The following is a 14,570-nucleotide window of genomic DNA, read 5'->3' on the forward strand; positions in this document are numbered from 1 at the left end:
ACTATCCACGGGGACTGGAGTTGGAATAGTAAATTAAACTATTCACTATCCAGCGCCCCCCAACGCAAGTCGTTGTAACGACTTGCGTTGTAAAACCTGCGTGGTAACGGTACGCGTTGTGAAAGCACGCGTTGTACCGTCATACATCCAACAGGTTTGTGCCAGAAATCTAAGGAGGAAAGATTCGGGGATTTAAATCAGGACCGGGAAGATATATGAACGATAACCCCCGGTGTACAAATAAAGTAGAGGAAGGAGCTTATGCTAGAAGGGGACAAGTTCTTTTTCATGAAGGAAATAAAGGGAGCTGTTTCGCCAAGGTGTCAAATGCACAAAATGCTAAATGAACCGCAGTGCAGCATTAGACAATGGAAGAGTTTTCAGTGTACAAACGTTTTTGAAAGCAATTGCACAACGGAGAATTAGAATGGCTGCTTCGGGCAAAAAATGCAAAAAATAAAATGGTGCCTCTGCCAATGATGGATGAGCAGTCGATAAGTATAACTCTCGCCAAGGACTGGGTGCAGAATTCAGATTCTTTCCAGAAATAAACAACTAAAGCCGATGATCAGCTTCTGCTCCCGGGCAGAGGCAGCAGTGACAACCAGGTAACACATTCACCCACCAGATCACGAGTCTGAGGCCTGAGATGTCACATTAGGTGGATTAATTTGCAGTGAACCATTCTGTGCCCTTCATAAAAGTATTTCACCCCACAATCACAGCACCAGCGCCATGAAACCTCTGGGTGCCCGTGCGCTTAACAAATTCTGAATGACATAACATAACATAGTCTCACAGTTTAAGATCCTCACGCACGCCTACAATGCTACCACAACCTAGGTTCCGCCTACCTCAACCATCGACGGAGCTTCCACTAACCCGCTAGACACTTGCCTCCTCTTCACTCGACCCAGTGGTGTAACGAAACGTGAGGGGGCCCCCCCTGCAAAGTACATGGAGTGGGGCCCCCCACTCTCCGGACCAGTAAGGAGCTTGAAGGCACCGGTGTCCACCGCCTGTGGACAGTGCCAGTGGGGACTCCTGCAGCTCTCCCCCTCACAGGGTGGAGGTTGCAGGGGCTATTATTACCCCACTGCTTATTGCCAAGGGTTCTAGAAAACCGAACGCCGTGTTCTAGAGTTATCTAGAAAATGCTAATTTGTATAGTAGAAGAGAGCCTTAATCCTTATGTCCCTGGGTCGTGGTGCCACTGTTCCTGCTGCTCTAATGATAGCTATGTCCCCTATTTTAGATGACTGAAGTGGTGTGGCCTAGGTTATAAAACTGAGAATGCAGAGGGTTGCTTTTGCCGGTCTACAAGTACAAATCTGAGAAACGTTTGCTTGAGAGGTGCCTTCTTAACTTGAGTATTGTTTACCCTTTTACAATTTTGGATCCCAAACCTTTGTGTATTTTCTGTTTTGTTCCAAGTACTCGCGAAGGAAAGTGCCCATGAGCTGAAAGCGCTCCTACTGGTTACATCCAACCTGACTCTCCTGCATTCTTTCTTGTTCTTGGCTGCCTTAGCAGCCAGACACTTACAACCCGGTTAATGTTTGTCAGCAGTGCATTGAAACTCCATCACCTGACCTTAAAGATCCTGCCAAGTTAGTTGAGTTGTTAATTTCAGAATGTATTAATCTAGCCTTGGGGTCATTACATTGCTGGGGCTAGGCTTATTTCAGCACTTTATTGTTAAACGAAAACATGATCATCATAAGTAAGCAGCTTGAGAGGGCCTGTCAGATTGTTCACAGTAACCAAAGTGGTATTATCAAGTAAAGCACCTCCCAAAAATAGTCGCATCTTAAACAAAGCAAGCCACACATAACCACAATTGTGCATGGTATTATACATGCCATCACCAAAGGCACGGCCAGCGGCTGCCACTGGAGCTGCAGCCTTCACATATTATTCCCCAAACAATGCTGTGTGCTCAGCCCTTGCAGCATTAGTTTCCTCTCTGAGCTGAGCCCTAACCCTTGAGACTGCGCTAAAGGACTCCAACTCCACACCCAGTCAACACTGATCTGTGTTACTAATAAAAGTATTGCACTGAGTACCTTTTTCCCTGCTCAGAAGCATCTGATCCAGAGTGGATGAAGATCCAGTCTTTCTCTGAATAGAAGGTAGCTGAGCATGTATTTAAAAACCCACAAAACTTTGTCACATCTACATTCCTTCAATCCTTTCTTCTATTGCTGCAATCTTTAAATGTGATTTTCAATAATTAGGCTGACTTTACCTTACATTGTAACGTATTCCACGTGTTTCGTTAATATTTAAAATAAGCCACTTTACCTTTTAAAGGTTTATCTTTTTCCTGGGATGACAAGCACTAACCTTCTTTTGTACAATAAATAAATAATAATAATACAAAATTCATAAAGCGCCTGGTTACTCCATACATAGTGTTCCTGCGCTAGAAATTAATTCTCCAGTATAGAGCCAAAATACACAGTCTATCCGCCCTAAATTTGTTTAAAAGACAAGTCTTAAGTTTCTTACGAAAGACTATTCCTGAGCATTCCTGTCTCAGATCCAGAGGCATGGTGTTCCACATTTTGGAAGCCAGAAAGCTAAAGGAACATCCTTCAATGGGTGCTTTTTTCACAATGGGGATTATTGTGAACGCGGCTCCTGCAGACTTGAGACTTCTTCTGGAACGATAAGGCTTCCCCAGAAAATATAGCTAATAAGGTCCTTCATAATTCAAAATTTTATGGCAGAGGCATGTGGCTTTAAAGAACACTCTCTTCGTTAGCGGGATCTACTGTAGTTTAGCAAGGGCTGGTCCCATGGTAGAGCGTCTCGTGATGTTCAGCAACAAACTTGTTGCAGAATTCTGCACCCTCTGGAGCTTTCTCAACCTCCCTTGTGTGGCTCCCGAGATATAACACATTACATTAGTCCAGTCTGAACATGGCTAGGGCCTGAACTGCTGTTTTCCTGGCGGCTTCACACGGAGAAGGCCCCTGATCTTGTTTAATATTTTTAGGATATCAACACTTTTCACCGCGAGGCTGGCTGTCAAATGATAGATTTTGTCACACCATATGCCTAGGTTCTTCACTTTCGGCTAGGGAACAGGTACTGGTCCAAGTGCATCTGGCCAAAGACTGTCAAAACTCTGAATCTGACATTTGCAGTTTCCATGTCAGTGAAATGCCCTGCATGCCCTGCTCAGCTGTCTGGAGAAGCACAGCCCGGAAAGAACATCCCAGATACTGCAAGGAGTGCACACTATTTGGCTCCAGCACACCTCAAAGAGTAGCTCCCGGAGTGGTGTGATAAGTGAGCCATGCCACCTCCATGTAAGGTGGCAACGGAGCCTCGGCACTGTTGGAAGGACCCCCAGAGGTGTGGAGAGGTACTACACCTCCTGAAGCTTGCCCATCCCTGATGATATGTCATCAATCATGGCGACAGATAATCCAGCCACCAATTGACTGCCCTTTGGGCTGTTCAAAAATGTGAATGACATTTCCAGCTAAGCAATGACTGTAGGTGGCAGGCCCATTCCCCCAGTAGGCATTGCGCCAAGAGTGCTTACAGTATGTTAAGGTTTGCTTCCATTATGCCACAGAAAGCATTATGGAGGACACCATTGTGCCATGTATTCCCACATAATGTTCGGAATTACCATCATTATGCATTTTTTTTTTTTTTTTAAACATTTTTATTGAGGCAGATGTCGCAAACCACAGTGCCAAATGAAAAGAAAAACAATGCCATGTTACAGAGTCTGTATGGAGATTGTCAAGTAGCTTAATCCGCAAAGTGATGAGTACGTAAGACAGACATCTGGGTTGCACCATGCAGCATGAGAACTGTTACAATAGAAAAACATTTTCTAATAAAGCAATCTACACACAAATTACACAATACCAATAGGTCAGAAAACAAACAAAGAATAAAAAAGGGACAACAAAATGATAAGTAGAGTGCAAGACTAGTACAATAAAGCTATCATTATCACAGTAAGTGGTATCCTAGCCAATGAACCATCATTATGCATAATTAGATTTGCCCCATCATTCATTATTAGTATATGTTTGAATATGCACATCCCTCAATAATCCCTAATGCGAGCTCAGAGTTTCATCATCACTCCGTAATCCTAATCCTAACTGCGTACCCAGATTTGCACCATCGCCCAGTAGTAATTAGTACATGTTGATGTTTTCACTGTCATTTAGAAATGTCATCTGAATGGCCACATTTGTAGCATCGCTCACATTTTATTTTATGCATGGATTTAAATCAACACTTAGAAAGCTTGTACGTGATCAGTTTTGCAGCTTCGCTAAGAAATATTGACTGAATGCATGCTTTTCAGAGAACTGAGATCTTTACTCACTGCCATAAGCATTCAGATCAAGCCTGGGCTTGAGCCGTCTGATTCTACCAGTGCAAGTTTCTAAGGGACCATTTAAGTGTCACTCGTAACCTCCTAACACCTCTGCACCCAGAGTTACTGGTATCCCAGGTATTGATAGCTTGGGAGAGAGATAGAGGGTGGGATATATGTATTTTGCTTTATTTCATAATCGTCTAAGCTCTGGCCCTCAGTTAAATCTTAACATAAAAATGAAACCATTTACACATCACCTTGACTGCTTTTCTTGTCTCTGTTTCTAATTCGCAGTCATCTGTACATTACTGTTGCCCGTTACTCTGCCTGCGCAGTGTTAGTCTTGGTAAATGAATGCTTTTAAATGGAATGTACCCTTTCATTATTCTCTTTCCAATGTGTTTTCATTATCATGATTATGAATTATGGAAAGTTATTTTGTTTGTTCGTCGTCCTTCAAGGGTTCTGTCGACATATACTATTCCTACAACGAAGTGATGGTGTTTAAATTGAATCATTTATTTTGGTGAAATATATGCAATATACATTTCAGAACTGAAACAGTAATACCTGATGCAGTGTGAAACTGCATGTTACTTCAAAAGGGGTACTAAAGTGCTGCAGAGGTATGCAGTGAGCTGAGTTGAGATAGAGTTGGACGAGCCATTGAAAGTTGAAGCCTGGATCTGGCTCAACTCAAGGTCCCATTGGAACCATGAGCCCATAACAAGCCTTCATGTGCCTTCTGCCTGCCACCCTCGCTCTACCTTTAGGGACAAAGAGGTGAAAACAGAACCTTAATATTTGAGATAAAAAGGAGAGATCAACAGATACCCATTCAGTGAATGATTTGTATAAAGTGGAACCAGAACACTTGGATTCATTGTGGCTTCCCCCGTAACTAAATTGTGTGATCTTAGGCAGATATTTCTTTTTACCTGCTTTTTCTTCACTATTGCATATGAAAGCACCTTCAAAAACATGAAAACTGTCTTGCCTCTTAGTTCATTAATAGCAGCACAATTGCCGGGGCGGGGGCAGAAGTAGTTATAAATTCAAGTTAAAAACTATCACTTTTGATAAGTACATCTCAAGACAGTGTTTACATGTGATTTATAATGTCACAGCTTCCACTTGTTCAAGAAGTATGATTTACATTGCGAACGTGTTCGCGGCTCGGCTCGAGCATGGGCTCTAAGAACCACCCAGACCTTTGGCTCATCTCTGTCTTGGCTCGCACTGTTAATTTGTTGGATCGCTCTCTAAGTCATGGAGTTGTCTAGCTACCTTCCATGAGATCAGTCATAACTTATTATCCGTTTACTCCCTCCAAGTTCCATGTTTAACTTTCCAATGATGTGGTCCGAGGGAATAGTCCCAGTGTTTCCCAATCCCCAAGGACTGGTCATGTGTGCTCCAGCCTTCCGTGGGTGACCTTAGGCCTGACTGGTGTGAGCAGCGGTTGCCCGCTCGATTCCCTGACTACATTCTATTACGTTTATCACAAACAACATTGTTTCCCCCCTCATCATAGCTGCCAAGGTTTCAGATTGCTATGTGTGACATTTTCGTAATTTCAGTGTGATCAGGAGTGATATTTCAATGACCATAAGTGACACTATCTCGAGAGCAAAATAAAGCAATGAATAAGAGGGAAATGTATAAATATCAGAATTTACAGCCATATGAACGAGAAAAAGATTTTTAAACTGCTGCAAAGCATCACTAGAAATTAGAGGGCACTGGTGCCCTTGTAATCTGATTTTACTGTAAAGCAGCTGCGCAGGACGGCCTTCCTGCTGGAGAGATCTTGTTTTATTTGGTCCTGCTATAATGAGGCAAATTGCATGCAGTGCTAGTCCATTAGTACTGCACCCCCTCCCTCCCGACGCTGTTACACTACAGTATTGTGCACTAACGGGTCACTGCTGAAATAGGGAGAATCTGCTTGCTGCACAATAATTTCTAGAGTACATGAGATCGTAGGCAGCCCAGAATCAATCCAATTTTATAGCAACCAAGCGCAACTACATACCTAGCAGACACGGGATGATGCTGATAAATAATTGAACTCAGCAAGGATTGTTATGTCGAGGGGATGTAGAGGGTAATTTGTAATGAAGTCTTGCTGGAGTTTACACTGTACATTTTTCTAAAAACTGTCTTTTCTGTCCCACAGTATGGCAGTGTGAACCCCACCCGTCCCTAGAGTGAATAAGTAATCACTTACTGCGGCACTACCTGGGCAATGATTTTAAGGGTACTCACCAGCTGCACAGTCTGTGAGTGGTGTGTGCTCTCCTGCTCTGGGCCCCATAGCAGCTGCCACATTCTCGTGAGTTGAGAGCCCAGTTGTCTGGAATCATAACGTAGATTTAATATAAATTTGTCACCGTGGTGGTGCGAGCATAACTACCATTTGCCGCACAGGAACTCTGCTGCCTGACCCCTGCCCTCCAGCAGGACGTGACGTACCACGGCTATCGAAATTCGGCTGGGCGCAAATTATGACATTGTAGCAAAATCACTGCTGACACAGCCAGCCCCGGCATGCCTGAGGAGCGCGCTGCCACTCTCCAGCTTTACATTTCATAGAGACTAGCTTTGGAGTTAGAAACGCTATGGCTTGACTTTCGGGGGGCAGGCGTAAATGCCAATGCATTTCTGTTAGACTTCCTCAGGAGCGTCAGGCCAGGGCAGGGTAAAGTGTTTATGGGGCCCTCTGGAGCTCGGGGCCCCCCCGCACCGCGGGGGCTGCGGGGGCCTTTGTTACACCCCTGACTCGACCTCGCACACGCATCCGCCGCAGCCGCAGGGATGCCTGCTTCTTCTACTTCTCTGCCAAGAGCTGGAACGACCTTCCCCTCCAGCTCCGTACAGCCCTTTCGGCGGCATACTTCAGAAAGAGACTCAAGACCTGGCTCTCTGATAGAGACACAGCACGCTTTCCAAATGCTGTCTGATTGATTGACTAAGAAATGCATACACATTTAGCTTCATTACTACAGAGAAGACTCTCAGATGTAGGACGATTGAAAGTCTGTCACTTTAAAGCAAAGAAAAATTCAAAATCCCCCCAAAGATTTTTAAAAGTCACATGCGTGTTCTTCATCAGGGAGGTGCAGGCAATGTGAACCAGAAAAACATTATGGGCCCGATTACAACGTCGGGTGGACCGCAAGCAACCGACCATCGCTAGCGGTCCGGCAACCGACCGAACATCGTTTGCGGTCCATCGCACATCTACCATTGTGGTTCGCCCACTGCATTAAAATGCTGCGGACAGAGGCATCCGCCATGCTTCTAACAGGCTCAATCAGCCCAAGCACACACAATCCCATAATGATGGTGGAGCCAGCCTCGGCTCCACCGTCGGGATTAGGATGTCACCGACATGGGAAGGCTGTCGGTAAGTGACTTTGGGGGCTCCCTAGCAGGGTCCTCATCCCTCTGCTAGGAGGCCAGGGGCTAAACATACCTGCACTGTGTGGCAGACACCATGAGGTGCCTGCCAGACGGTGCAGGAATGTTTAAAACTATCCATTTTACAGTTGCAGCTTGTGCTGCTGGCCTTTTCCGCCCGCTGCAAAAGCTGCCTTTGTAAAATAGATGTTTCCGACCGCATGGGCGGTCGCATCCAAATTGTGTAGTCAGAACTGTCGACCTATGGTCAGGCGGTTCGAGTCCAAAACGGTGTCGGGTGGACGCATGTCCTTCCGATATCGCAATTATGTCCTATCAGTGTTAGTTATTCTGAAACATTTCTTCCACCTGGTTTCCCATGAACACATTATACAAATGTAGGCAGCCTGCATTCGGGGGGATACCAGGTCGGGTTTCCTGGGACCCAACCCATAAAACGTTTTGAGCACTTATGCTCACCCTAAGGTTGCAAGAACCATTTACGCAGAAAAAATCCCATTATTTATGTTGAGAATCAAAAATTGAATTTTGCCTTTGCAAATCACATTTGGTCACAAGTAATTATGTCAGGATTGTGGGATTTCCAAATAACTTAATTTACAATCAGGTATGGGTTTTTGGGGATTACTTGGAGGGTACATAAAAAAAGACTTAAAAATACCTTAAGCTGACAAGTTTGCGGGTAGTTACCAAATACGATTATTGTAGTTTTGCTAATAGTATACATGTTATAGGAGTGATTTGGGAGATTGGTGTGTGGGATTTGGAAAGTGGTTTCTCAATTGGGAAAACCATTTCTGCTAAGAAAAAAAAAGTTTTAAGGAAAAATTAAACTTTCCATCACATTTTTACCATACAGACATATTACAAATCTGTACTCATAAATTGTTACCCAAAATGGGTAGTCCTAGGAATCAGCAACAATCACATAATCTGACACATACTCCTGAAATTCTCTGAGGATTACTAGCCATTGAAGTACATTATTCACAAAGGCTTTCTGAATCAGTCATCGGGCTTTCATTGGAAACATACTGCAAAGGTCACAGAAAGGCAGCATCCTATTAATGTAAATCATTGGAAAGTCTCAAATGGTAGAAAGGTGTCTACGCATATCCCCATGATCCCTCCCGTAGTCGCTCGAACCAAAAATGCTGCAGCATCCATTACCTTAAAGTATATGAGGGCCATGCTTGCTAGATTTAGTTTAGTACCTGAACACTGTGATTTAATCACACTCACCCTGACTAGTCGTAGCATCACGTAACCCCTGTGCTTCACTCACAACGCAGCCAATTGATTCCATGAACAGACTGGCCAAGAATTCGCTGTAGCTTCAATTGTGTTTTTTTGGATACATCTTTTAAATAACAGAAAATATCAAGCTGGAGAATCCTATTTGTACTGTAACAACTCCCTGATTATGCCTTTTTTTATTCCCTCAGGGGCAGCCTGGTGAGTAAAGAATGAAAACCGCAAAGAAGACAATGACATTTAGACTGGGAACTAGGTGAGTACAACAGCTAAGGGGTACCTCCCACACCATAAATCAACTTAAATTGTTTCTCTCAAAGGCATGCTTTATGACTGGCCATGATCTTGGGAATTAAAATAATCAAGGGTCCATGTTGTTTGCAGCTTTTTTCCTTTTATATCAAAGTTAGCCTGCAACTTTAAACAAGATAGTAAAGCTGACCAAATGGAGACCTAAAATTTCTCTGGTTGGTATGTCAGGTTGACAGAGCAGCAGTCGTCTATCTAATGTGGTCAACTTAAAAAAGAGCTTTCAGGAATACTACAGGAGGAGTTGTGGCTCGGCCCACATGTTGGTTGTGTACAGCATTTAATTGGGCAGGAGTTGTGTACTTCCATCGAAAAGAGTGCTTCTTACACTCGCTTTTTTCCTCCACTTAACGTGGCCCCCTTATTCAAACATAATGATGCGAGACATTTGAAAACTGTTGTAATCCTATTCACTTAGAGGGGTTTCCCTTGCTCAAGATGGCCGCTGTGCTGAAATTTGATGGTGTGATGAAGCAGCAGCGGTTGGTGTGCATGAGTAAGCCAATATTATGGAAGCTGTTGCTGCTTTATGGGGTTTCATTTTGAGTGATGCTGTGTGGCTCTCTTATGTTCCCATCCTCTCTCTCTCTCTCAATCTGTGATTTGCTGATCCATTAAGCATTTTTATCACTATAAATTAATAACATGGTACTCCTTGGTTATCTCTTGGGCACTCCAGTAAAACACTGGGAGCAGTGCGCTGAGCAGGCACTGCCTATAGCCTCTGTTCAGACCTTCCTCATTGCACCACAGTGTCTAGTCTAAGGGAACCTGGATTCTGCAACAAGTTTTGTTAACAGTCCTTAAAGTGCGGAGCGTCTCACCGCCTCCTGGGTCACCCAGCTGTCAGTATGAGAAGAGTGGGGTCTTTAGAGGGATGGGTGGCACTCAATAATGAGGACACAACACACTCAGTGTCGACGACCACAAGACGCACAAGGGCATCTCATGTCCTCTTTTATTAACCCCCTGAGGCCGCACCTGGTGTTCGGATGCGTGGGACATACATTAAGTGTGACACACAGCACACTCCTTGCAACTATGTGCAGGGAGCCACCTAGCCCATATGGCCCAGAGGACTCCCCACTACGTTTATGTAGGTCTAGTGACACTAGAGGTGGGCAACCCACTGAAAGTTCGAACCAGGCTTAAGTCAGATGCCTGGCTCTGGTTCATCTAGAAGTCCAGTTCTAACATTGAGCCCAAAATGAGCCTAGTTTTCATGGAAGCAGCTTGGCCCACTGGCCACAGCCAATGACCATGCAACATGGTTGAAATCCCGGCCTTGATTCGGCATCAAGTGAATCCCAGCAAATCTCTCTGTGCAGAAAACAAAAACATGTGACCTAGTCTGGGTGTGTTGCAAGGCCCTCTTATGTCCTTGGGAAAGGTTTGCGCTATGCAAAACAGTGGGAAAAATGTGGATTCTGCCTGCCAAACATGCTCTAATGTCCTCCTCCAAGAACTATGGATAAAGCATTAACCCTTGATGTCAGGAAGCGACAGCTGAGTTGAGAGCAAGTGCAGACCTCAGCCTCTGAGGAACGCCGAGAGAGGCCGCTCCCTCCAGTCAGGGCATTGCTCTCATGCTAATTAAGAGCATGTGAGAAGTGCCACAATTGGTCAAGGGAGTTTGCTTGTGCCTGCAGTCAATGAAAGAATAGGTCTGGAGAGGAGGACGTTTTTTAATTTGTTTTATTTTATTTGGGCACGCACCCACCCGCTCCTCCCAGTAGATGCCAGCCGCCACTGGAAAACAGTTAGCATTTCCTGAAGTTTTCATTTAAGGAACACAATTTTCAGTTCAGAGCACTCCCATTCGATTGGTTTCATCCCTGAGGGTATTCACAACAGTACTTTCGCCTGTCATTTCTGTTTCAACAGTTGCAAGGAATGGAGTTGTTTCCTTAACTCAACAAATGGTTGATTTCTGCCTGTTCCTGTCTGGAGGATCTGGGATTCACAGTGAACTATATGAAGTCCAGTCTAACACCAGAACAGTTAAAAACGTTCATTCACTCAAGGACACAGAGAAGGGGCAAGTGCTCTTGCCAGAGAGCAGGATTCAATCAATAGGGACAGAGGTTGCCCAGATAGCATCGCTAAAGATGCCAACAGCCAGACTGTGGTTGAGGATTCAGGGCATATTGTCAGCAACACTGTCTGTGGTCTCTTGGGCTCTTCACCATTTGAATCGGGTGGTGAATATTTACTAGATCATTGGTTTTCAGTGACACAGGAATATGAGGCGCTCATTCGGGTCTCAAGAGAATATCACTAGCAGTGATGGTTGAATCAGTTAAACTTGAGAAAGAGGGTTTACTTTCATTACCCAAGCACAAGAGTCATAGTATCTGACGCAAGCACATGGGGATGGAGGCACTCTGAAATAGTTGTAAAATAAGGGAAGTTGGCCAGTGTCTGAAAAGTTGACCCCTGGAACAGGCAGTGTGGTATGCCCTTCAACGTTTTGTACCCCACATAGAGAAACCCTTGGTGGATAAATACTGACTTCCAAGTGGTGAAAGCTTACCAGAACAGACAGGGGTTCACAAGCAACAGAGGTTTGGTGGTGATAGTCATGAAAAGTTTTACATGGGCCATGAGTCACCTGTTAGAATTGAGAGCAATGTATAGTCCTGGGGTGCAGAACATTCAGATGGACATATTGAGCCACCATCTTCCAATCCCAATCCCATACCATTTGAGCAGAGAACATTTTCAGTTGATAGTAAAGAGGTTGGGGGGGGGCTCTGGCTGGACAATGTTATTTTAGTGGCCATCAGGGATTTAGTTTGCATTCAGTCCAGTACTGCAAAAGATCCAGAGCGAGCTGTTACACATAGTTCTGGTGGCTTTGGTTTGGCCCGGTCATCATTGGTTTTCATTGCTCACCCTATTAGCAGCTTCCTCTTCAACACTTACCTCTTCAATCTCCATCACTGTCAGTAGCACACTTGAAGATGCTGTGTCTCATGGCTTGGACTTCGAACGGCAAGTAGAGTGTTCAAAAGAGGTAGCAGTTGACATTCAGGCATGTAGGAAGCATTCACCTCTTGTGCTATATGCACGGCAAAGGAGACATGTTAAATATCAGATCCAAAAGAAGGGGGTTGATGGAAGGTCTTGTTACCAATTCCTTTTTTAGATTTTTTATGAGGTGGTTTTGTGTTATGCCTAACATCTTCAACTTTTAGCCCAGCGGGCAGCAGTTAGAGGTTTCAGAGAACCATCTTCAAATAATTCTAAGATTATTTCCTTAGTTTTCAAGCTTTTCAGGAGTTTCAATTTGAAAAGAACATTGAACCATTCTCCTTGGCCACCTAGTATTTGTTTGTGGCTCTTAAGGATTTGCAGGAAAAGCCGTTCGAACCACTGGAGTTTGCAGACATGGCTTGGGTCTTGGTGAAGGTTTCTTTTGTGTTAACTATATCATCAGCCAAAAGAATGGGGGAGCTAGATGCATTGGTTAGTAACTATCCATTAGTAAAATTCCTTCCGGATAGAATATTGTGGTGACCAGATTCTTAGTTGAGGCCTAAGGTCCAAAAGCAGTTTCACTGTTCGTTGGAGGTTGTCCTGCCAATGGTGGCTGATTAGGCAAATTTGGGAGTTCCTGAGTCATTAGACACCAAAAGAGTTGTGGTTGTTTATTTATCCAGAACAAAAGAGTTTCGGTTTTCAAACGCATTATTTGTAGTTCATAGGGCAGCAAAAATGCCAAAAATGTGGCAACAGCGGCTTGGATAAGGTGAGAAACGCAAGCCTTCACTCAGGTTTATTTATTCCTCACCTGGGTATGATGTCCCAGAAGGTTTGCAAGGGCGCTCCACCACACCAGTTTCTATCTGGGCAGCATCAGCTGGGGTGTTCTATACAGGAGATATAAAAGGCAGCCACTTTGTCATTTCCGTACACTTTCGTGTCACACGATACGTTTGAAGTGAATAAGCATGATTCTTTGAATTTTGCTACCTAGCACCAGCCCTGGCCTGAAATTCTTGGTTTCCAAAGATTCCACCCACTAATGATGCTCAGCAGAGTCATATTTTAAAGCAGCCCGAGGGGTTAGGGTAGAGTTCATCAAAGTCAGTCCTGGAGGGCCCGATATATTCCAGAATTTTATCATATCTTCCTTTAGATAAATGTAGTTATCTTAAAATCTGGATTGGATCTGGACCTCCAGGACTGACTTTGGAGAACCCCAGCCTAGGGCATAAGCTCAGTGCTTCCGGGGCTGCTTGTCAATCACACCATCCATTTTTCACGTCGTAAACGGATAGAGTGAGGTCAGTAAGCAGAATCAGTAAGCATCAAATTCCCACCCCACACAGTGACAACTTGGGAAATGATGGGGCTACAGCATGCTACCTACATGTGTGACAGTGGTGCCTTTGTCAGGACCAGAGCAGAGCAGGATCTGCTGGTAAGACAGGATCAAACCTGACCCCCTCGCTTTTTTGCCTCCTGCCAGCTTACGTAATGAGTGTTTTCTTTCAACCTTGAGGCTGGATCCCGACATCATCTAATCCAGCCTTGAGGTTCAAAGCAAATACAATGAGCCTTTCAGCAAAACTCTCTCATACGTGCTAATGCAGTCATTATCAAATATGATGGAGTTCTGAAATTAGATAGTTCAGGATGGGCGCTATATATTAAAGAAAGCCTTTTTGTGTAGCATACATCCTGAGCTCATGTATAGGCCTGTGAGGTGAGCTGGACTGCCAAATTACAAGTAGCCCTGGTACTGTTGGAATTTGAACACATTATCCAGTATTTGGGTGTCTTTCATAGATTCACATGCCTGAATCATTCCCCGTCGTCGAGACGGGAGCCTCCGGTATATAAAAAAGTAATGTCCTAGAGACATACACAGAAAATAATAGGCCCAAAGGTCTCGCCCCAGTAGCCTATCCACGTCCTTCTGCAGGAAGGACCAAACAGAGCAGGCCCCAAGGGTCCCACCTTGGTGGCCTATCTGGGTCCTTTTGTAAAAAGGACCAAATAAAGAAAAAACAGCCAATCAGATACCACCTCCTTCTAGAACCTTCCTGCCAGGAGCCCAAATCTCTCAGATTTTCTACCGCACGTTGTGCTAGGGAGTCTCCACCCGAGTTCTCCTCAGGAATTTCTCTTTTTTCTCTTTTTCTTCTCAAAACGAATTACTTATCTTCTACAGTTAAGTCTGATAGTCAGAAGAAGGGTCTTTTCCGAGCTTGTTCCTCCT

At 44.4% G+C, this 14,570-nt stretch overlaps 1 protein-coding gene across 10 annotated transcripts in view; it reads left to right on the plus strand.

Moving 5' to 3' along the window:
- The window catches only part of B4GALNT1 (beta-1,4-N-acetyl-galactosaminyltransferase 1), a 702,884-nt gene that overhangs the window by 375,091 nt on the left and 313,223 nt on the right, over positions 1-14,570 (plus strand). For all 10 annotated transcript variants that reach the window (XM_078688946.1, XM_078688955.1, XM_078688950.1 and 7 more), the window contains one exon: positions 9,226-9,290. In XM_078688946.1, coding sequence (XP_078545072.1) covers positions 9,247-9,290 — 44 coding nt within the window. In that variant the 5' untranslated portion in view covers positions 9,226-9,246. The remainder of the gene's footprint in view (positions 1-9,225; positions 9,291-14,570) is intronic.

This window comes from Lissotriton helveticus, chromosome 1_1, assembly GCF_964261635.1.
Source record: "Lissotriton helveticus chromosome 1_1, aLisHel1.1, whole genome shotgun sequence".
Lineage (NCBI taxonomy): Eukaryota > Metazoa > Chordata > Amphibia > Caudata > Salamandridae > Lissotriton > Lissotriton helveticus.